At 41.8% G+C, this 23,865-nt stretch overlaps 1 protein-coding gene across 2 annotated transcripts in view; it reads right to left on the bottom strand.

Annotated features, from left to right (window-relative positions):
• Positions 1-604: 604 nt before the first annotated feature.
• The window catches only part of HS6ST2 (heparan sulfate 6-O-sulfotransferase 2), a 281,059-nt gene continuing 257,798 nt past the window's right edge, over positions 605-23,865 (bottom strand). For both annotated transcript variants that reach the window (XM_069074098.1, XM_069074099.1), the window contains one exon: positions 605-4,668. In XM_069074098.1, coding sequence (XP_068930199.1) covers positions 3,972-4,668 — 697 coding nt within the window. In that variant the 3' untranslated portion in view covers positions 605-3,971. The remainder of the gene's footprint in view (positions 4,669-23,865) is intronic.

Genomic DNA, 23,865 nt, shown 5'->3' on the forward strand with positions numbered 1-23,865 from the left:
CAGATCATCTGATCTAACATCTGTAACTTACAGATAAAGAAACTGAAGCTAGTGATTTACTCAAGGTCACACACAAAGTGGCAGAGACTATATTCAAACCCAGTGGTCATATGAAATATAATGGATGTAAAGTGCTTGGCAAGCCTTAAAGAACTATGTGAATTAAAGCATTATGACAAGGGTTGGGGAGAGGGTGATAGAAAGGCTTGAAGGCTGGCCTCAGAGTCAAGAAAATCTGCCTCAGATACATATTTAGCTATATGACCCTGAGTGAGTTATTTAATTTCTTAGGGCTCTAAGCAACATTTTAAGACTGAGTAACAGGCAAATTGGTGATCTCCATTAGTGGGGTGAATACATGAGAAGCTTTCCTCATCAATGAAATCACAAGTCTGGGAATGTTCCCCTCACTGGGTCTCAGCTTCCTCCTATGTAAAACAAAGGGGGCTGGATGAGACAATCTCTGACTTTCCATCCTAGTGGACCTGAAGTTATGAGGATGAAAGTGGTGTCTTGCTAGTCAGTTGGAAAAAGAGAAGTCCTTGATACTTTGTGGTGCTGCAGTTTTAGTGGCTGAAAACCCCTGAAATAATGACATCAAAGATTGCAGTTAAATTTTATTTCACTTCTATTATTACGTTACACAATCAAAATCGTTGGAATGGTTTGTAAATCTACATAACTGGATGGATGTCTACAAGGAAAATCAAGAGGATTTCTATGATGATAACAAACCTGTATCCTTATATTCAGACATCCCCATATATACAATAAACAGGCTAGACAAAGAAAACATATCAAATTGTTATAAACCATGCACACCACAGCATTAACACAATACACATCCTTAGCAACAGGCTCAAGTTTTGTCCCATTTATGACCTCGTTTCTCACTTTTCAAAGCCAACATTTTCATTTTCAAGAAGGACTCCAACACAGGCAAGATACCACCATCCTGGTGCATGGAATCTTCATGGGAAGCTCCTCACCATACAGGAAGGGATGTTTGCTCCACCTGTCGAACATCTTCCTTTGCCTTTTGAGTGGCTTTCATTTTGGTCCAATCTTCCCGTTGGTCAGTTTTCAGCATCCTGGGACTGCAATACTACATCACACATAACAGAGCCTTTTAGCTATGCTGACACGAGCACAAAGCAATAGAAAGGAAGTTTAAAGCCAATTTTCTGCTTCTTGTCCAATTTTTTGACAGAATATCACTGATGAAAACAGATAGCGCAAGCAAGAAGTGGACGCATGGTGACTAGAAAATAACAAGACTGATGGAAATAAATAGACTCAAACTTACACAACCAAATGAGTCAAATGATTTAGAATTGGGATGGACCTCAGAGTTAATCTCATCCAACCCCCTTAATTTTACAGAGGGGGAAACTGAGGCCCAGAGAGGGGAAGATTCCCCAGATCATATGATCATGATCTTGATCTAGAAGTGACCTCAGAAGTCACCTCATTCAATCTCTTTGTTTTACAGATGAGAAAATTAAGACCCAGGGAGGTTAAGTGACTTGCCCAAGGTCACACAGATATTAGACATCAGAGGTGGGATTTGAACTCTCTGATCCCAGAGCCAGTGGTCTGTCCACTGTGCGACACTGCCTCCCATAGCCAGGAAATAGAGCCGGAACTTGAATCCGGACCCTTTGATTACAAATCCAGGGCTATTTTCACTACACCACCTAGCATCAAGTGAGTGTTGGCCACTTGCAAGCAGTCCCCTTGGAAAGCTACCCATGTGTAGCAGTAAGTGCTGAGCCTATTTATGGGATTTCTCTTTGGGAACTGCTATTAAAAAGAGAAAATCCATCTTATCACTTTAGAGCCACACTTTTTTTTTGGAGGGGGGTTGAAATCATTCTTCCCCAGTATGATCATTTATCTTATTTCCTAGATTCGATTGTCAATGGCTTTTGGCTGCTTTCAATAATTAACTTCACCCTCCAAAGACAAATTATTTGCCACCATGGAGGTGATCCAAAACAAAGCTGTGGGTGCTGGCAAGACTCTTTGGAGTTAGTGAATACACCCCTTCCGAGGGGCCTTCTCTGAAGGATGGTATTCATTAAGAGCTTCTGATCTGTTTGCTAAACCCTCAGTCTTATTACCTTCTAGTCACCCCCCACCCCCATGAATATGAAACCCTTTGAAAATACAGATATCATTTCTAGTCTCCTTCTATTACTCTCCAATGTCAATAAAAGAGGGTTAGTCAGCCAGCATAAGTCTTTAAAAGTATAACAAAGCATTAAAGGGGAAATTCCAGCAATTACAAATACTTGATAAAATGGAAAACTTAAGACCTCACTCAATTCATACCAATATCTTCCTTTTTTCTTGAATGGAGATGTATACCATTCAATTTTTTTTTCTCTAGTTGTGTGATCTCCAAGAACCATGATTTGTATTTACTCTAAGCTCAGCTGTAGAACACTTCTTTTCAGGTTGCTCAAAGTACCGAAGGTATAGTCTTTCATGCTACTGTATAAGTATAGATCTGCTCACACACATGAAAACACTTTGTAGTTTTATGATTATCATGACCTGTGACTGCTAAAAAGGATGGCTTCACTTCAATGATCCATGACATCATCAGTGCTGCGATTCCTTCACCAACACAGATCATAAGCCTCCTGTGACTTAGCAGCCCATCTTGATGGGTTTCTGTGACTGAAAAAAAAATCCCCTGGTGGCCAAGTCTCTGGTGATGAACCTCTTCAAACTCAGCTAAGCTGGTCTTTGAATGATGGACACATTGCTCTGCCACCAGGACCCTACTAATATGCAAAACTAATACTCAAGAAATAACTAGCCCGATTGGACATGTTACAGTAAAATGCACTGAAAACAAATATGTCAAGTTTCAATTCATATCCATTTGATGATGAAAGACGTTAGCCACTGTTCTGGACTGATTCCAATTCACGAGTTTGGAGAGAAGGGCAGTGCTATATACACAGCAATATGATCATTTCATCAAATGAAAGTCCTGATTAGAATTTGGTATCTTGAACCACAGGCAGTAGCTTGTATTTAACATGGAAGGATGACAGTTGGTCAGGTAGAAATGAGCACAATTTGAAGAAAACTTTCCTGAATGGGGAGTGGGATTAAAACCGTTACAGAATGCTTGAAATTACAGTGCCCTAACAATGCTGGCCTTCGGTACTTTACATTGGTGTTCAGTTCAGCAAGATGGCATTTGTTTTGTTATTGTTGCTTTTATTCTTCTTTTTCTTTTTTTTTTTTTTGGTTTTTTTTTTTTTTTTTTTAGTATGAGAGACATCCAGTTTTAAAGTCTTTAATAGCTGTGGGTAGAAACATTTGGGCGTTTTGAATATTTCTTTATGTAACAAGACATGTGACTTCTTCTCTTTTGATCTGAAAAGCCAATATTGATATCTGTCAAATTAACATCTTTTAGAGAAATTTTGAGTTTTCTTTAGTTTGGCAAACATCACTAGTAGTTGGTGTTCTATTCAAATAGAGTCTTTTTAAAAATTCATAAGAAAATAAAAAAAAAGACATTCCCTTTTATTTATTTATTCTGTCCTCACACTCATGCTTATCACTGGAAAGATGCTTGCGTCCAAGATTGAGTTGCATCATGAATAATTTAAATGCCAATTCTTAGGCATAAGTTAAAGGGTCACATTTTGTCTTTTCATTTTGTATCCATAACTAATTTAAGGACTCCTTGAAATATCTAAGCATCAATTTCTGGTGAGCCTGGTTTGGCATTTCGATTTCATAAGTAGCCCAAAATTTAATTACATATTAAGATTGTTTTACCCACGCATGGTATAACATGAAATTGAAAGGCATCTGCAGAGGCAACATTTGAACGGTTTTTGCTTCCCCATTTAGGGAGGAATACATTTGGGGTGTTTCACTTTCTAAAATTCATTTTGTCTTCATCGTTACTTTGGGGTTCGAGACGAGGTTTCCATTCCTGATTATCGCCATTTTTCGACATCCTCTCCGTAATCGGTAGTCGCGTTGTCAGTTTGCTCGTGCTTGTGAGCATGCCTGGTCTTCAGAACTTTCCGTCGCTCTTGACGCTTCCGCCGGGCTTCCTGATGATCCTTCTGTCTCGTAAACTGATATCTCTGCAGGAAAAGGTCTTTTGCATACTCGTACAACTCCATGTCTAAAAAGTTGAGGGCTTCAATCCGCTTTTGAGTCTGCTGATCGATTTCCACGCTGGACGCTCTTGTGTTGTTATACTGTGTAAAGGGTGAGATAAAGTTCATGTTGAAGGTTTTCTCAAATAGATACTGAGTCTTCCTTTGAAATTCAGTGAGCCCAAAGAATGCCATGCATTTCAGGTTCTCTTTGGCGCTGTCTAGAAGAACCTTGTTTCTCTGCTCTTCTGGCATCACGGACAGATTGTAACAGCCAACCAGACTTAAATCAGAAAGCATGCGGACCTGGCGATTATTGGCCAAATTGTAGGGACAGTCCATAAACTCTTTAAGAGAACAGCCAGACCAGTCATCCCCTGTGTAACAGCTGGGGAGCTCTTCAATAGTTGGAGACCTTCCATCACAGACATGCAAAGAAGCTTTCCAAGTTGCTCCTCTCTGAACGTGCCTCCATTCACTCAAATACCGGGATACAGGGTCACGAAGGATGGTGATGTAGTAGAAGTTCCTACAAAAAAAGCAGAAAGCAGATTAACAGGAATAGTGCTTAGCAGACATGCAAATCAAATCCCAGTGTAAGTGACTGAAAAGAGAATACCTTTCCAGAAACCGGAATTGTTCTATGTTTATGAAATTGGGTCATAGATTGAGAGCACAAAGGGACCTCAGAGGTCCAACCACATCATCTTATAGATGAAGAAACTGAGACTTGGGGTTTTAGGTGGATTTCCCACATAAGATAACAAAGTCAGGATTCAAACGTGGGTCCTTTGATTCGAAATCCAGATTTTTTTCCCCATTGTACCATGCAATACATCTAATATTATGCTTTCTATTCCTCTCCCTTCCTACCTATCTTCCGTTCTCCAAGCCATTCTATTTCTGAATCTACTCCACAGGCTCACAGGAGCATAGTTCTGGAGCTGGAATGGGCCTTAGAGGTCATATAGTCTAACTCTCTCACTTCTCAGGAGAGTAAACTAAGGCCTGTGGAGGGAAAGGGACTTTCCCAAGGCCACACCAGTAAGTGTCAGAGGCAGGATCACTCTGATGGGCCATTTGCAACTTATCAAATTTGTAATATTGAGACAAAATCAGGACCTCTACCTCCAGTTAGCTGCTCTAAAAGCCTGCAGAACTGAGATAAGGATTGAAAGAGGATATGACAAGACAAGTGGGTACCCTTACAGGAGGTTTCCAGGGTGCAGAAGGCTAGGCAGCTGGACCCCCTACCTTCAGGTGTTGAATAGATTATCTTTTCTAATAGAAGTACTTAATAAACATTTGCTGAATTGAATATCCAGGTATGTAGAGAAATTTGCTTATCTGTCCTCCCTGACCATGCCTTGCCTGGCTCAGGTACCAGTCACAGGACTGAGGGAGATGGTGATGCAGCAGGAACTCTGAGAAGGAGATGTCTTGTGGGCAGAGAAAGGGCTAAAAGAGATGCAAAATTCTAGACCAGGGATGGGGAACCTGTGGCCTCGAGGTCACATGTGGCTCTCTAGGCCCTCAAATCGGTCCTTTGATTGAATCCAAACTTTACAGGACAATTAAGCTCAGAGAAGAGAGACTTGCCCCAGGATATTAATATACATATGTCTAATATATAGAAACACATAGAGATAATTAGAGCAAATGAAAATTAATATTAACCAATATAAAAATAACTATCAATATTCAATTATTTTAAAATCTATTTACACATTTAAAATTAGGTTAATAAGCTTTCCAAACATATCAATTCTAGGATGTCACCTTTCCATGACTGCTATGTCTATAGGTTAGATAGACTTGGGTTAATTTAATCCAATGTGTTCTTAAAACAGTTATATTCCAAGATTATTTGTTAAACATCCGTGCCCACTTGGCTCTATGGCAATCTGGAACGCAGGGGAAGATTTCCTGCCTTCCCTTCATAGGGAGATCTCCTGTCCTCCCATACCGTCCCTACAGAGGAAGATGCTCCCTCAGCACTGCTAAACAATTATAAGCAAGAAGAAATGTTTTTCTGGAAGAGCCACTAGATGTCACTGTTTCACAGGAGGCTGCCCATAACCAAAGCAAAACTGTTTCCTTGCCCCATCCTTCTAGAGGATGCTGGGTCAGAAATGGCCATTTGGGTTTGGAACACCGAGGAAATGCTGTGCAATTCAAAAAAACCCAAACCAAAACATTTCTGGGTAGGGTGAAGGGATGAGAGTAGAGAGATAATCAGGAACATGGAACAAAACAAGGCCTAAAATGTCTCCTGAAAATACAACACATTTTATCCAGGAATACTTCAAAGGCATACACTCAAAAATTGTCCCAGCAGGAGGGGACCTCAAAGGCCATGTCTTCCCCTGGGGTTGGCAACTTGTAGCTGTGGAGGGGCATGGGCCTCTAGACACATACACTTGGCTTTTCCAGTTTCATTCATTCATTCATTCATTCATATTTACTTGTATGCCAACTCATTTTATCAACCCATAAATGGGTTGGGTACCATGAATCCTGGTCCTTATATACTATGAATTAATGAATTGCCAGTCTTTGGGGGCCAGTATAGCTCAAACTTAAGACTCTCATCTCTGTCCTCAACATCTTCCCCCTTACCTTCCCCAACTGTCCATAAAAGATCCCCCAATTGTGTTCTCTGCTGGAACCTCCTCTTAGTCACTACCCACATTCATCAACACTCACCACCTCCTCAGGGATTGTTACTACCATGCGTTCTTCCTAACTATTGTCTCTCTTGCCCCATAGTTTATCAGGTTGGGTTCTCCCAGACTTCTAAGGTAGCAACAGAGATAATCTCATCAACTCATCAGACAAATTGATAACCAAAGCCTTAGGTGTCCCTTCTAGGATCTACTTCCAATCCCCAGGCCACACATGCATTTTATATTAAGGGTCTCCTGAGACAACAGAAATCTGGACCTTTTATCCTACTGTATTGTTGTATAACTTAAATAAAATAATGGAAACATAAAACAGCACAGTTTGGTATAAGACTTCTGATGTCAATGGAAAATTATTATTAATAATAATAGCTGACATTTATGTAATGTTTTCTAGCTCACTAACAAATCTGATCCCTTTGATCCAAGTTTCAGTCTATTTCTCTATGATGGAAGTAGTACAAGTTATCCTCATTTTAGAGATCAAGACATGGGTCTAGAACTCACAGTTAGAAAGGGATAAAGAAAGAACTGGTACAGTAATAGAAGCCCAACATCTGGGAAAGAAGTGAGAGATTATCCAGTCTAAGTCCTTCAATTTACAAAGGAAGAAACTGAGGCCAGAGAGGAAAGTGATTTGGCCAAGATGACCCAATAAGAAGTAGGGCCCTTCCCTCCCTCCCTCTGGTTGGAGGGGGTGGCACTAGATTTCTGGTAGCTCTGCCCAGATCTTCCACTACTTAAAAAGGTCACTTGAGGAATTCTCCTCATCGCTTCCTACACAGCTACTTTCCTGGACTTCATCCTCTCCAGAAACCTATCAATCTGTAGGATGAAATCAACCTGAAAGCTCGAACCTCATCACTCTGTCTCTGAGGCCCCTCCTTCCCTCAGGTTGGAAAGGATGTAGGGTGGACATCTGGGAGCTCCTTTCTCCCAGATCCTCCATTATTTAAGAAGGGCATTCTTAGAATTCCAGAGAATTCTCCTGGGTCATCATTTCCCATCCATGTTTCAAGACTTCATCATGCCCAGGCATCCTTTAGCCTCCTCTTCCCCTGTGGTCCCCCCTCAGCTTTTCAGCTTTTTTTTTATGTGTTGCCTACTCCCATTAGATTATAGGATCCTTGAGGGCAGGATCTGCCTCTAACTCTGACTCTGTTGGGGTAAACAACACAACACAATCTGTGCAGTTTACAGATTGGAAAATACAAAACATACTGAAGTGCTCAAAGGGATCTGGGATGTTCTTTCCAATGGCTTACTTAGATGGTGACCCATCATCTATGCCTGCCCTACCTGGGTGATTTCTGTTCATATCTTCCCATAATTTCACCAGAGGGAGTCCACCCAATGGGCTTCTTCAAGTTTTAAGACCTTCCTCAATTTTTCCTGTCATAGTAAGGATATTAGTGGGGCATTCTGGCTATCCATCTGTCATCACTCACCCTCATCACATGACCAGAGCATCTTTTTTCCTATCTTATATTTCCCTGACAACGCCATTTACATTTGTTCTTCAAAGTTCTGTATTGTACAATCTGGTATAGCCTGCACGAAAATGCCTCCCCCTCCCCAACACACACACAAACCCTTCTACATTGCCTCTGTGTGACACTTATTTTCAATTCTTCATAAAGTCCTGGTCATACAACAACAGTGGTAAAATTTTTATATTTAAAAGATGGGTCTTTGTTTCTAGGAGAAGATGGGGAGACAAGGAAGATGGCTTGCAACTGCTCATTTCTTCAAGTTTCACTCTTGGACCAGCTCCCTGCACCTCTAGACTGTCCCAGATTTACGGACTGGTGGAAAACCTCTATGTGTTATCCACCAAAATGTATTTCACAATGTGAGCGATAACCACTCTTCAACCACTGGGTCTTTCCTCTATCTGGCCACACTCTCTAGAGTGGTTATGTCACTCCTCTCCAAGACTCAGCACCTGATTAGATATGGGGGAGTCACTCACTCCAAGAATGCCACGTGGGATGACTGGAATCATGATGCCCAGCATCTCATGTGACTTTTACAACCACACTGTGAGGGAGGTGCTACCGTTATTATTGTTACAGATAAGGAAACTGAGGTTCAGAGGTCCTGTTACAAATTCAAGGCTTTCCCCATGATGCCACTGTTGATTTATATACTGTGTATATACATGCACACATGCCCAACTGAGCTCTTCAAAAAGTCACCCTCTAAGGACCTAACTAAAAATTATTCTTTTCCCTTACATGATTTCTAACCCCCAATGTAATGTGGCTCCCCACTCTTCTTATAGAGGAGGAAAGGGAGGCCCACAGAGGGGAAAGTCCAAAGTCAACAAGTAAGAAATCAATCAGACTAGTTTGCAAAGCAATGGGGTGGTGGTAGCTGGATTTGTTTTCACATTTGCCATGCCCTAGGACAGGATATTAAAACATGCTGGAAAGTACATGTTTACCTATGAGCTGAAACTGCCCACCTCTGAAGAAGAGGAATGTAGGCTTGCAGGGAAGGTTGTCTTGCCTCCAGGGAGCCCATGTGCACTTCACAGTGAACAGCTGGGAGAATATGTATGAACTAGTGCCGGGGCATGAGAGGGGAGGTGGCCCCCTTTCTCCTGGGGCCACTAGGGCAAAGGAAATCCTCTGGTGTGACTACTTGGAGGTATAATAAGAATAGCTGCCCCCTCCCCAAAGCAAAGGCCTCTTCCTCTAGAGGGCTGGAGTCTCTTGGAGATTCTGTGTGACAATTCTCAGAAGAGAGGTGGTGAACCTTAGCTGTTTTGTTTGATCTGACAGTACTTATTTATTACAAGAGAGGGCAGGAGTCATTGGAAGGAGAGGGAAAGAGCATCCATTAGACACTGAAGAAGGAAAGCAAAAAAGAAGTCCAAATAAGTTTGGGAGAGATGGCAAGGCTGATTGGCTCCCTTGAGCTCATCGCTTAGCTAGAAGCAGGTGACTGAAGACAGTGAGGCAAAAGACAGAACATTGGGCCTAGAGTCAGGAAGACAAATTCAAATCCTGCCCCAGATATTTCCTAGCTGTGTGACCTTAGCTAAGTCATTTAACCTCTGTCTGCCTCAATTTCCTGCCTCCCAGGGTTGCTGTTAGGATCAAATGAGACAATCTGTAAAGTGCTTAGCACAGTGCCTAGTGCATTGTAAGTGTTATATAAAGGCTAGTTTTTGTTGTTATTATTTGATTATTACTTTTACTTACTTCTTTTACTAGCCTTTCTGTCTAGGGTACTACTTTCCCTTCAGACTTGTGCTGGGCTCTGGCACCATGATTATACTGATGATGTTCCAAACATTTACCTGCCATTTTGAAAATATCAAAGCCTGCTTTGCCAACAAACCTGTATACTCTAAGATCACAACAGGGATTGGAGAAGTTTATACCTGTAAGTCAATAGATCTTTAATTATACCTGCAATATAACATTTTCATTTTGTGTTTCTACGTTACGGGCGATGAGAATACTGATATCTCTGCACTACACCACTGGGTTAAGGAAGGACCACACTTAGATTTTCCTGGATATTATATAGATGCCATTGTGAAATTGACTGTGGAAGAACAGATCTCCTTCTCTTGCTAATCATGTCCAAATCAGCAGGAGCAGCAGCAAACTTCTCATCACACAGAAATGACTTAGAAAAGCCAAGTGAGCAGAATTAAGGTTAACTGATGTCAATAATGAGTAAACCTCCACTAAAGTCCTTTAATGCCTCACTACACGCTGGGGTGGGTGACCCTGGGCTTTTGAAAACTGTGGCAGAAAAGTGTTAGATCTGACAAACCCAACCAAGCTGGAAAGGCTTTGAGTGGGTCTGGGTGATGGACTATGTCTACCATCTGAGCACCAATGTCGCTAAGTTTGGAAGGAAGAGAGTGGAGAGAAAGGAAAGGAGAGAGAGAGGAGACAGGAGACAGAAGAGAGGAGAGAGAGAGACTATCAGAGCTGCTCATAAAAAGAATCTAAGACTTTGACGGGGAGCAATCTGGGTTGAGGGAAGGAGTAATCTAGAAGATCTGCCATCTCACTGATGTGAACATTCCTGCCAATGAGGCGGATCACAACCCATCCATGTTTGCCTACACTTTATGATTCTTGTACACATCAGGCCGCTAGGTGGCACTGCAGTGAGTAGATCACTGAACCTGGAACCAGGAAGACCCGACTTTGAATCCTGCCTCACACACTTACTAGTTGTGTGACCTTGGGCAAGTTACTTAACTGCTCTCTGCCTCAGTTTCCTCACCTGTAAAATGGGGGTAATACTAGCACCTACCTAACAGTGACATTATGAGGATTAGATAACGTACATAAGACATTTTCAAGCCCTAAAGCACTGTATAAATGCTAGCTATTATCCCTCCATAAGTTTGTGACAAGGAGTCTCACATATTAGGGGCCTTCTTTGCTTTCTCCCAATATCTAAGGGATACTAGTGAATAATGTGAATTGTCCATCAGTTGTCCTTTGCTCTTATTTATCTTCCCCACCCCCCAAATTGTGCATTTTTCTGATGGCAATGATCCCTTAACTTCTATATCATTCCTCAACTCTAATGTCAACTCTAATTGTGCTCATGCCCGCAATGGATCTCTCAATTGCCCTTCTCATGATCTATAACTTTAATTCTTTGGACAGGGCAGTATTTCAATGCTCACAGTCATATTTCATTACTGGAATTATATCGTTGCTTAAAAAATGAAACTTTTGGGGTGGCTAGGCGGCACAGTGAATAGAGCACTGGCCCCGGAATCAGGAGGACCTGAGTTCAAATCTGGCCTCAGACACAACACAAAAAACTAGCCATGTGACCTTGGGCAAGGCACTTAACCCTAATTGCCCTGCCCTCCACCCTACAAAGAGCAAAAAAAATTTTTTTTAACTAAACTTTTGCTCCATCAAGAACCTTGGGGTAATTAAAAACCCTGCACTTTTTCCCAAAGGCAGACCATTCTTTTCCTCCTACTCAGTTCTGGGCCCATCCCATTGTTCATTTGCAGTGTTTGTCCCAGATGTATGTAGTGATGGATAAGCTCTATAGGATGTCCAGCTAATAGTACATCACAGTCTGGACAATGGTCATTTTCATTGATTTGGTTCTCCCTGTATAGATAGTTTGGCCCAATTCTTTCAAGGGATTATGAATTTTATTTAGGTGGATTTGTGCTATTTGTAGGGCTTAATATTGCAAATCTGCAACATTACTCTCTCCACCTCCCACATATCATTGAAATAACACTAAATAAACCTATAGGTACTATAATTGAATCAAAAGTAATTGTGTTGAAAAGGGAATTTAGCTGTGAATTTAGAGGCCTGTCATATTTCTTATATACAGAAAGAAATCATACCAAGAAGAAGCCCATTGTTTAAACTAGTATAGGAATATTAGAGTCAGAAAGGACTTTTCCAACTCCACTGTGACCTAAAGGATGAAACTAGACATCCCTCCCCCCTTTTTTCCTATCTCCAGAGTCTGCTAGACCCTTGAGATACATGGTAGTGCTTTCTTTAGAAACATTTCACAAAGAGAGATGATTAAGAGGATAGCCATCTAAAACAGGCCCCAGGGCAGGCACACCATGAGACCTAGGAAAGCTCCTTGGGGGCTATTTTGGATCCAGGCACCCTAAGGTTACTTTGGACAAATCATAAGGAGAATCCAGGTTATGATTCTGTTATTTTTTTTCAGAACAACATAAGGAAAAATATTTCTCTTTTTGCTAAATTAAGGCTGCTTACTCTCCCTTAGGCCACAAGCTCATCTAAATGAATTCTAATATTTTTTAAGTGACTGAATGATATGTAATGTGAACATTGGCTCTTGTATGCCAATTAGAATTCTGGAATAATGGAGGCTGTGAGTTCTTTGGACCATAAAACTATTATTCAGGAGAACTTTCTTTACAGGTATTAGAGAATCATAGAATTTTGGAGTTGGGAGGGACCTTAGTGATCATCTGATCCAACATGTACTTGAAAAAAAACCCTCTCTACAACAGAGGTGTCAAACTGAAAAAAACTCTCAGGCCTAAAGATTAAGCTGCAATCAGGACACGTTTAACAAAATAAATAAAAATATAATAGTCTAGATAATGTTAACTGATGGTTTTATGTCAATATCAGTCAAGGATGTTCTATTTGAGTTTGACCTACAATGCTCCACAACATAGTTAAATGACCATATACTTATCCATCCCATTCAGCCTTTGTTTGAAGTGAGGGGAAACTCACTAATTGCATAGGCAGTTCATCCCAGGCATCCAAAAGTGGTTTATCCAAAAGCCCAGTCACTGGGAAGACCTCAAGCCTAAATCTTCCTCTTCCCAACTTCTACCACTGCTCCTACTTCTTCCCCCTGTGGTCAAACAGAACAAAGCTGATCCCTCTTGGACAGACAGCCCTTCAAATACTGGAAAGGCATTTAGATTGCAAAAGGCACACTTAACATTGTGCATGGAAGTAGAAATGTTTCCAAAATAGAGTAACAAAATGGAATGACACTATTTATAATCATCAATGAATGGCTTTGATTTACATTGGTTTACCAAGTCCTTTACATATATTCTCTCAACAGGCTTGCAAAAGATGGGGGGTGTAACTATTATTATTCCTCTTATGGAGATGAACAAACAGAGGCTCTGATAAGCAAATGAGATGTACCTGTTATCTGAGTCATTTTTTACAGGCATTGGAGGTGGTTGGAGCAGGGGCTCAAGCAAGTTCCTGCTTTTACTCTGCCATCTTGGCTCCACCCCCCATTCTGATCTCCCTATAATCTGAAATAAGACCATAGATGGGGCTGAAAGATGTCTCAGAAGGCACTTAATCCAATTCTCTTATTTTATAGAGGCCCATGGAGAGGAAGTGATTTTCACAAGATCATGTGGTAGGTAGCAAAGTTGGGGTTTGAAATCAGATCTTTTTTTGTCAGTTACAGTCTGCCAATAAGTATTTATTAAACGCATACTATGCACCAGGCACTGTGCTAAGTGCTTTCTGATTATAAACCCAGTGTTCTTCTAACTACACTATATCTGAATCATTACATTTTTCTTGTTGCTGTTCAGTCATTTCAGTTGTGTCTAACTCTCTGTGACCACATTTGAGGTTCTCTTGACCAAGATACTGGAATGGTTTGCCATTTCCTTCTCTAGCTCATTTTACAGATGAAGAAACTGAAATAGGGTTAAGTGACTTGCCCAGAGTCACACAGCTAGTAAGTGTCTGAGGCTTTGAATTAAGGTCTTCCTGACTCCAGGTCTGGTGCTCTATCCAATACAGTGCCACCTATCTGCCCAGATCATTAAATAACACAGCTTAAACGATCATTTTAGGAATACGCCCCCCCAAAACATATTATTGATTGAGGTCCCTCCTCCTTCCCCCCAATAGCCACTGATGTAATTAATAGGAAGGGCACACAGAGAACAGACTAAGCCCTCTGCTAGGAGCATTCGTTTGCAGGAAGCATGGTTCAAAGTACCTCCAGCAACACACAGTCATCATTTTGAGGAGAGGAATTTCTTCTTTTCACTCAGTACTACATTTAGAAAGGAAGTTAATAAGAAGATGGTCACCAGGACAGTAAAGGAACTGAAAACCAGGTCATCTGAAGAAGGAAATTCATGAGGACATGCCAGTTGGCTTCAAGTATTTCAAGGGCTATGAATGAGGGATTAGACTTATTGGGTTTAGCCTGATATGGCCAAACTTGGAACACTTAACAATAAGAATTTATTAAGTGCCAGCTAGGCACTTACTATAGTCCCCTAGGTGGTGCTGCAATGTATAGAGTACTGGGCCTGGGGTCAGGAAGACTCATCTTCCTGAGTTCAAATGTGGCCTCAGACACTTACTAGCTGTGTGATCCTGGGCAAGTCACTCAATCTGTTTGGCTCAGTTTCTTCATCTGTAAAATGAGCTGGAGAAGGAAATGGCCAACTGCTCCAGTATCTTTGCCAAGAAAACCCCCGATGAGGTCATCAAGAGTTGGACACGACTGAAACAACTGAACAACAACATGTGCCAGGGCTTTTACTAGGTAGGTGCGGAGATACATTCTACTAGAGCAACAGGGAGAAGTTACAGTGGCTGTAGTTTATTTATAAGCTTGTTTATAAGAGAGGTTCATTTAGGTTGGCTGTAAGAAAGAACTTCTTAACAAAGAGGGCTATGTGTCCAGGGAGGCAAAGGGCTCCCCCTCATTGGGATTCTTTGAGCAGAAGCTGGATGTTCCCTTGGCAGGGATGGTGGAGGATATTCTTCTTCAGGCCCAGGTGGGATCCTGTGGCATCCTATTGGCCCCAAAAGGGCTGGCGCCATTCCTGCTTGGAGAAAACTTCTCTGATTTGTCAATCTGACTGTAGCTTTCATGTCCATATGGTTCCCCAGGGTTTGGGACATCTGTGCATCTCTGTCATAGCCCCAAGATAGGGATAGTCTTCCAAATTATCTCCACAGAGACTGCTTGGTCATTCCAAAGCTAAGGAATACAACCATGGATGATTAGAAATCCCAAGTAGAGTTCACTGCTTTGGAAAAGCAAGCAGGCCCTCAGTTGGGTGGTTGGAAATGGATTGCCCCCTACAAAAGATCCAACACCAGAAAGGAAATAAGCCCCAGTGCTGGAGAGAGACTTCAGGTCCTGACTTTAGAGTGTAGGGTACATGCAGTCACATGCTTAAAGGCAAAAACCACATCAGGGCCCTCTATTAATCAATCATTCTTACAACATGTCAATGGGAAGTCCAATTCAATTATACTATCCAAGCTACCTGAAGGGCTTTACACCCTTAACTTGTCCTTTCTCACAGGAGGGGAGTTTATTTCCCAGAGAGAGTGACCCAGATAGAATAGGATTTAAGGTTCTTTCCCAAAAAGAACTTGTCCTTCAGGGTTGTTTATCAGGAAAGGGTACCTGAAGTGGATGACTAGATGCCACTCCATGGGAGAAGAAGAATGGACAAATACAAATATCACTGGGTTTTTTTTAGAATACCCTGATTTCCAAATTACTTTCCCATATATATCATCTCATGAGAAGGCATAAGGGTTTAATAGAAAGAGCCCTGAACTTGGAGGCTGACAGGGACCAAATTCTAGTCCCTGCTCTGCCTCTAATTTGAAGTGTGACCAGAGATCACTCCTCTCTCTGGAGGCCTGTCTCTTGCCATATAAAATGAAGAGGTAATCATTCTCCAAGGTGCCTTTCAGCCTCACCATTCTGTCTATTAAGCAACAAGCATCTATTAAGTACCTACTATGTGCTGAGCAGCACTGTACTAGGCACTGAGATACAGAAGCAAAAGTCAGTTACTACCTTTAGGGGACTTCCATTCTGACAGCAGAGACAAAGATGTGCATATTATAGAGGTTACACAAAACACAATGAAATGGGAACGAGGTAACTTCTGTGGTCTTCACAATATTCCTAAGGACTAGGTAGGACAGGTATTCTTACCCCCTATTTGAAAAAGAAACAGAAGTACAAAAGAAGGCAATTGACTTGCCCAAGGTGACACAGCTAGCCAGTGGTAGGGCTAAAACTAAGACCTCGACACCAGGCTATAGGGAAGCAGATTCAGCTCCACAGAAGGAAAAATAACTCAACAATTGGTTCGCCAACTCCACACTTTTGCCCTGTTGGGAAGCTTTGATTTAAAGGCTAACTGTGGAACCTGGAGCTATTAAATTCAAAGCTTTGCAGGATCGTTCATTGTCCTTCATTCTCAAAGAGGACCATGACATCATGGAGGTGACGCCATGACATGAAGGGAATTGGATTGAAGTGAGGGAGGGCTGTGCAAAATCACCAGCCTCACTGTCTTCTTAGGAACCATCTGGGTCCAGAGGCAAGATAAAAGATCAGGAGAACTGGAGATTTTCTAAAGAGCTGCAAGGATTATGGGCACCTGGTGCTTTGAGTAGTTGCCTGGAGATCCCAACTCCACCCTTCCACTTACCTAAGCTTTTGGATTGCTCAAAGAAACAACCCAGCCCAGAGACCTTAAGTGAAGCCAGAAAAGATCAAGAAAAATGGAGAGGAGTGCCTTTCAATGGGAGGGTTCCTTTCAGTAGGAGACACACCAGCTAGATGCTAGGGGAGATTGGAAATAAATAGCTAGGTAACTATGTTTAATCAAGCAATAAATATTTCTTAAGCACCTACTATGCGCCAGGCACTGTGCTAAACTCTAGGGATATAAAAAAAAGTCAAGACAGTCTCTGCCCTCAAGGAGCTCATAATATAATGAGGAAAACAACATGCAAACAGATGCATACAAAAATGTTATATTCAGGATAAACAGAAAATAATTAGCAGAAGGAAGACAGTGGAATAAAGAGGGATTAAGGAAGGCTTCCTATAGAAGGTGGGATTTTAGTTGGGACTTAAAGAAAGTCAGGGAGGTCAGTAGACAGAAGGAAAGGGGGAGAGCATTCTAGGCATTGGGCAGGACAGCCAGAGAAAATGCTCAGAATGGAAAGATGGAGTGTCTTGTTCATGGAACAGTCAGGAGACCAACGTCATTGGATTGAAGAGTAAATAGTGGGGGACATAGTGTATGAAGACTGGAGGAGTAGAAGGGGCTAGATTATGAAGGGCTTTGACTGCCAAGCAGAGGATTTTTGTATTTTATTCTGGAGGCAATAAGGAGCCATTGGAGTTTATTGAGCAGGGGTGTGTGTGACATGATCTAACCTGCGCTTCACTTTGTTGGCAGAATGGATTGGAGTAGGGAGAGACTTGAGGCAGGGAGACTGACCAACAGTCATTGCAATAGTCCAGCACCAAGATGATGTGGGCTTGCACCAGAGTGGTGACAGGGTCAGAGGAAAAAAAGGGGGCATATTCAAGAGATGTTGTAAAGGTAAAATTGACAACAGCTTGGCAACAGATTAGATATGGGAGGTGAGAGATAGTGAGGAGTTGAGGGTGACTTCTAGATTGTGAGCCTGAGGGGCTGGGAGGATGGTGTGGCCCACTAAAGTAATAAGGAAGGTGGGAGGAGGGGAGGGTTTGGGGGAAGGATAATGAGGTCTGTTTTGGACTTTGTAAAGATGTCTACTAGACAGCCCGTTCGAGATGTCTGAAAGGTAGTAGATGTGAGACTGGAGGTCAGCAGAGAGGCAATCAGTGACCCTAGAGACAAAAGAGTTGCAATGCTATATAGTTTCATAGGCCAACTTCCCAGGAGCTACCTGGAGGTAACTAGCACCAATCAGAAAGTGAAAGCAGCAAGAACGCCCTCTGGTGCCTGATGAAAGTAATAGCAATAGTGATCAGAGGAGAGTTTCTGGGGAAGGAGCAAGGCACTGACAGCTGAGTTTCAAATCCTAACGGCCAGCCAGGGCCCTACCCAGGATATCAGAGTAGGTCACAGGCAATGTAACCCAGCCCTGAGGGGGGGGTGATGGCAGCCTGTCCCAAGGTGGCTGGGTGAAAATGGCTTTTCTGCATCCTATGCTGTGCACAGGATGTTCTATGATTTCAAATCTTGCCAATCTGAGTGCTTATAAGAGGAGCTAACAGCGCCTCTTGGAGAAAAATGCTAGATACGAAAGTGCCTAAGTTTCCTTCTGAGTGGGGGCAACAAACCAGAGAAGTGAATGGTTTCCAAAATGTCCTCAAGCCTCAGACACTTACTACTTGTGTGATCATGAGAAAGTCATTTAACCTCTGTCTTGCCTTAGTTTTCTCAAGGTAAAATGGAAATAATAGCACATATTTTCCAGAGTTGCTATAAGAATCAAATGAGACAATATTTGTGCATCACTTAGCACAGTGTCTGACACATAGTGGGTGCTTAATAAACCCTTCTCTCCCTCTCTCCCTCCCTGCTTTCCTTCCTTCCTTTTCTCCTTCCTTCCTTCCCTCTTTCTTGTCTCCGCCCTTCTCTTTCTTTCCTTCCTTCCCTATCTTTCCTCTTCTCCTTCCTCATTTCCTCTTTCTTTCCTTTTCTCCTTCCTTCCCCCTTTCTTTCCTCTTCTCCTTCCTTACTTTCCTCTTTGTTTCCTTCCTTTTCTTCCTTCCCACTTTTCTTCCTTCCTTTTCACTTGTCTGCCTCTATGTTAGGGGGAGGTCTCTGAAACAAAAGTTATATAAGATTGGCATTTATTTCAATATTTTAATAACCTTCAAGCTCTTGAATGATTGTGAGTGGTGCCTCTGTATAGAATCCAGTTAAACAACAGAGGAATGTGGATAGCAACTTGTCGTTGTGCAGGGTCAAGGAACTCAACATTCAAATACCAGTTTGTGAAAAACCGGCCAGGTTAATTTTCTAGGTTGTTCAAGGAGAACTATTCAAGAAAATCTAAAATCATAGAGTTGAAAGGGATACTAGGGTTCCCAAGACTCTTATTTTACTGATGAAACCCAGAGAATGGCAGTGTTTTGTCCAACATTGCACAGCTAACAAGTCAGTGTCAAAGGCAGATTTGGAGACCTCAGCTCTTGGGGGGCCAGCCTGGAAGTCTTTTCCCCATGATTCGCTGCCTCTTTAGTCTTCAACAACTTAATGGCACCCTTCAGTAAAAGCAAAGTACAGCTATTCTCTGGATGCCAAAGGCTGGTCTTCCTTGTGGGGCTACTGGGTATGAGCCAGTTAAATGTTCTGAATCAGACTGTGCTCAGAGCAACCCAATTAAAATGCGGTAGCAGGAGTTAGTTTCCAGTAGGTTTTCTTCTTTTTTTGTGGCATGCCAGCAGTAGGCAGCAAGAGCTTGCACTCCCCAGAGCAGTGGTTTGCAAAGCTGGAATGCTGGTAGTTTGTCATTTTCCAGAGCCTACTCACCCTTCCAAGAATCTTAGTGCCTCATTGATTCAGAACACAGTGCAGAAAGATTTCATTTTGCCTGCACACACTGATTCCTTATGGGGGCTATCTGTTTGGCCATGGAAAAGTTTGCTTAGTCGAAAAATTTGGGTTTGACATTCAGGAAATTACAGGCATCTGTAAAACACGATTGATGTGCCAACCCTAACATTTTCACTGCGTGCATGGAGCTAGAATAACTAGGAGAAAGTGTGTGTTATCCCACATACATTTCATGATCTTTTAAGGAAACATTAGTTAGCTCTGAGAAACCCCCAAATGATGCTCAGGTATTTTAATGTCTGTGTCAGTCTAAGGTCATTATTCAAAAGTCCTTCTTCTGCAGAGACCAAAACCTTTTCACTGTAACTTGAGGCAAAATGCATATAAACACACACACATACATACAAAGAGGTAATAATAACTTGTGTTTATATGGTATGCTACGGTCTGCAAAACACTTTTTATATATTATCAGATTTGATCTTCACACCAGCCCTAGGAAAAGGGTACTATTAAAATTCCCATTTTGGGGTGGCTGTGTGGCACACTGAATAGAGCACTGGTCCTGGAGTCAGGAGGACCTGAGTTCAAATCCAGACTCAGACACTGAACTAGCTGCGTGACCTTGGGCAAGTCACTTAACCCCAAATGCCCTGCCTTCCCCCTCCAAAAAGCAAAAATAAAAACCAAAAAAAACCCAAACCTCCCATTTTATAAGTGAGATTGAAGCCCACAGAGGTTGTGTGGCATGTTCAAGGTCACACAGTAAGTGTCTAAGGAGGGGATTCAAATGCAAGTTTCTCAAATCCCTTCCTTCCCTCTTTTCACCTGGCCATCCCCTTAGCTCAAACCCTTCTTACCTCTTGCCTTAACTTTTCAAAAGGTGACTAATTGGTCTCCCTGCCAAAGTGATCTTGCTGAAGTCCAGATCTGACCATGTCATTCTCCTACTAAGGAAATTTCTGAGCATTCCAAATATAAACTCTTCTCTTTGGCATTTAAAGCCCTTTACAACCTGAACCCACCCTCCCCTTCCAGCTTATATTACACATTACTCCCTTCTATATATCCTACAGCCCGGCCATACTAGCTTTCTTGCTGTTTCTCACATTTGATCCTCGACCTCCCATTTTCATACCTCTGCACAAGCCATCCCTCATGACTGAAATTCTCTCCTTTCCTTCACTGACTGGAAGCTCTGTTTTCCTTCAAGGCCCCAACTAAAATGCCATGTTTACATGAAATTTTCCAGGCCCCCCAAGCTGCTAATGCTTCCCCCTAGAAGGTAACTTTATATCTGCTTCATGTGTGTATGTTAAGCATCTAATATACATACTGATTACAACACCATATCAGTGACTGGACAGTGTTTTAATTATTCTGGAAAGATGAAGCTCAGTAGTAACACAACCCTAGAATTGCAAACCCTGAAAGCATCCAGGGGTTCTGGTCATATCTTTCTTCTAAACAGTCAAATAATCATGCATTAAGTATGGTGAAAACTGCCTTTTGAAAATGGAAAGGGAAAGTCGACTGAAGGAAGCAGACCTTGCTCATGTTTACAAATGAAATATAAGGCATCTTCAACAGAAAAAAAAACACACATTCACTTTTTTTCTTTATTACCAATAGTGTTAGCATGAACAATACAAATTTTGTCTTTTTATTTTTTTTGCTTTTTGGAGGGCAATTGGGGTTAAGTGGCTTGTCCAAGGTCACATGGCTAGTTTTTTGGGATAAGTGTTTGAGACCAGATTTGAATTCAGGTCCTCCTGACTCCAGGGCCGGTGCTCTATTCACTATGCCACCTAGCTGCCCCCTAAATTTTGTCTTTTTTTAAAAAAACATATTTTCGAAACTATGTGGTAGACTTTGACAGTGTGCACGTGTATACACACATGCACACACACACTCTGTCTTTCTCTCTCTCTCTCTCTCTCTCTCTCTCTCTCTCTCTCTCTCTCTCTCTCTCTCTCTCTCCCCCCCCCTCTCTCCCCCCCAATTAGGATGGAAGCTCCTTGAAAGCAGAGACTTTTTTGCTCTTGTCTTTGACTAACACAGAATTTGGTGCTTAGTAGGTTTTTTCTAGTGACTAGCACAAGGCCTGGCACTTAGTAGGTTCTAAAGAAATTCTTATTGATTGATTCTTGGCTGCAAATGGATATTTTCAGGAGTAAGCCTGGTGGGGTTAGAGGTTTGATAGATATTCCACAATACAATCTGTTCTTTAATACTCTAATGATTTGTGGTTTCAGCTGTGTGAGTCCTCCATTCACTAATACAGATTTCAACCCCTCTGAATGTTAACTGACAATTTCAGGAGTTGCTATGGTCAAATAAAATTAAATCACCCAGTAATTCCTTTAAACTTAGCCAGGCTAGTCCTCAGGCAAGAGATATGCAGTCTCATGCCAGGTCCAGGCCTGAAGCCTTTCCAGCTGGGTAAAGCCCTTTAGAGTTGGCACTGCCTTTGAGGACCCAAGGGCACTTCTAAGCCATGGGAAGAGCATCTGAGGGGAATGTGAGCACAAGATGAACAGTTCAAGGTCATTAAGCTAGAACAAAGCAAAATTTGGTTGAGAACTCAGCGCTACATTTGCAAATATTTGATCCTTGACAAACAACCAAAGCACAGAGCTAGCAAGCCAGCAAACTTTGAGCAGAAGAAAATCATTTTTGAATTTACACTATTCTAGTTTCTTATATGATTGAAACCTGCCAAACAGGCTTACTGTGTGAAAGGTTGCCCCCGATTTACACTGTTCAGGCTGCACATAATTAATGAGCTTTGATACCCTTGTCCTCACCCATGAAATGTCACAAAAGCCTACTGTAACATCATTTGGATGACTGTCTAGAATACAAACGAGATGGTCAGAGCTGAGCTGGACTTTGAACTTCCCCCGACTGTGAATCTGCCTATCACTTACCATCACAATATATTGCTGACAATGTGTTCAAAAACATGGTTCCTATGGAACCAATTGGCCCTTGGAATATTTTTTTACTTAATGTTGTGCACTTGCTGGACTGATTAATGTTCTAGAAAGCGAAACCTGCTCCGTGAACATTTAGATATACTCATTCTTTTATTTTTCTATGCCATACATGAGTATTGCTTCTTCTAGTACTAGGTTTTGAAATTTCACTCTAAAATATAAGCAAGAAAGCCATTCCCCTGGGTTTATCTTCAAGGTATCATACAACCTGATTTAAGTCATTGGACAATTAAATGTCTGAGCTTGAAGGAGCCTTAGAAATCGACTATTTCAGTTTTTTTTTTAAATTTTACTCATCAAGAAACTGGAAGTGATTTGGCCAAGGTCACTCCAAGAGTTTGTGAAGGAGGTAGGAATAGAATCCAGACCTCCAGAGTCCTTGGCCAGTTTTGGATAGAATGCTGGAGAATGACTTGGAGTCAGTAACATCTAAATTCAAATTCAGACTCTGGAGCTTAGCAGCCATGTAACCCTGGCAAGTCACTTAATGGGTCTGCCTCAGTTTCCTCATTGTAAATGGGGGTAATAATAGCTTCTACCTCCAGGGTTGTGAGAATCAAATAAGACAATATTTGTAAAGCATTTTGTAAACCTTAAAGTGCTATGGCAATGCTATGCTACTACAACTACTAGCACTACTACTACTACTACTACTATATTTCTTAATTTTTTTTTATTTTAAGCAATCAGGGTTAAGTAACTTGCTCAAGGTTACACGGCCAGTTATTTCTGGGTGTGGTGCTGAGTGTCTGAGCCCGGGATTCGATCTCCAGGTCATCCCAACACTGGAGCCGGTGCTCTCACTCGCTGAGCCACCTGGCCACCCCTAAGGAATTGGGGTTAAGTAACTTGCTCAAGATTACATGGCCAGGTGTTTCTGGGTGGGTGCTAAGTGTCCGAGCCCGGGATTCAATCTCTAGGTCATCCTGACAATGGAGCCAGTGCTCTTACTTGCTGTGCTACCTGGCCGCCCCTACTACTACCGTGTTTCCCCGATAATAAGACACTGTCTTATTAAGTTTTTTGGACAGAAAAACACCAGAGGGCTTATTTTCAGGGGAGGGCTTATTTTAATGAACATTGACAGCAATTTTAATAAACAGGTAAGTGCGAACAAAAAAATGTACCTTTATTCAATAAGCAAATCACTGGGGAAGAACAGGATGACGCGCTCACTGCTGCAGCTCTGATTGGATGCAGCTCGGAGCACGGCG

This window comes from Petaurus breviceps, unplaced genomic scaffold, assembly GCF_028583685.1.
Source record: "Petaurus breviceps papuanus isolate PSGF00001 unplaced genomic scaffold, PetGlider_PUasm1.0 90881, whole genome shotgun sequence".
Lineage (NCBI taxonomy): Eukaryota > Metazoa > Chordata > Mammalia > Diprotodontia > Petauridae > Petaurus > Petaurus breviceps.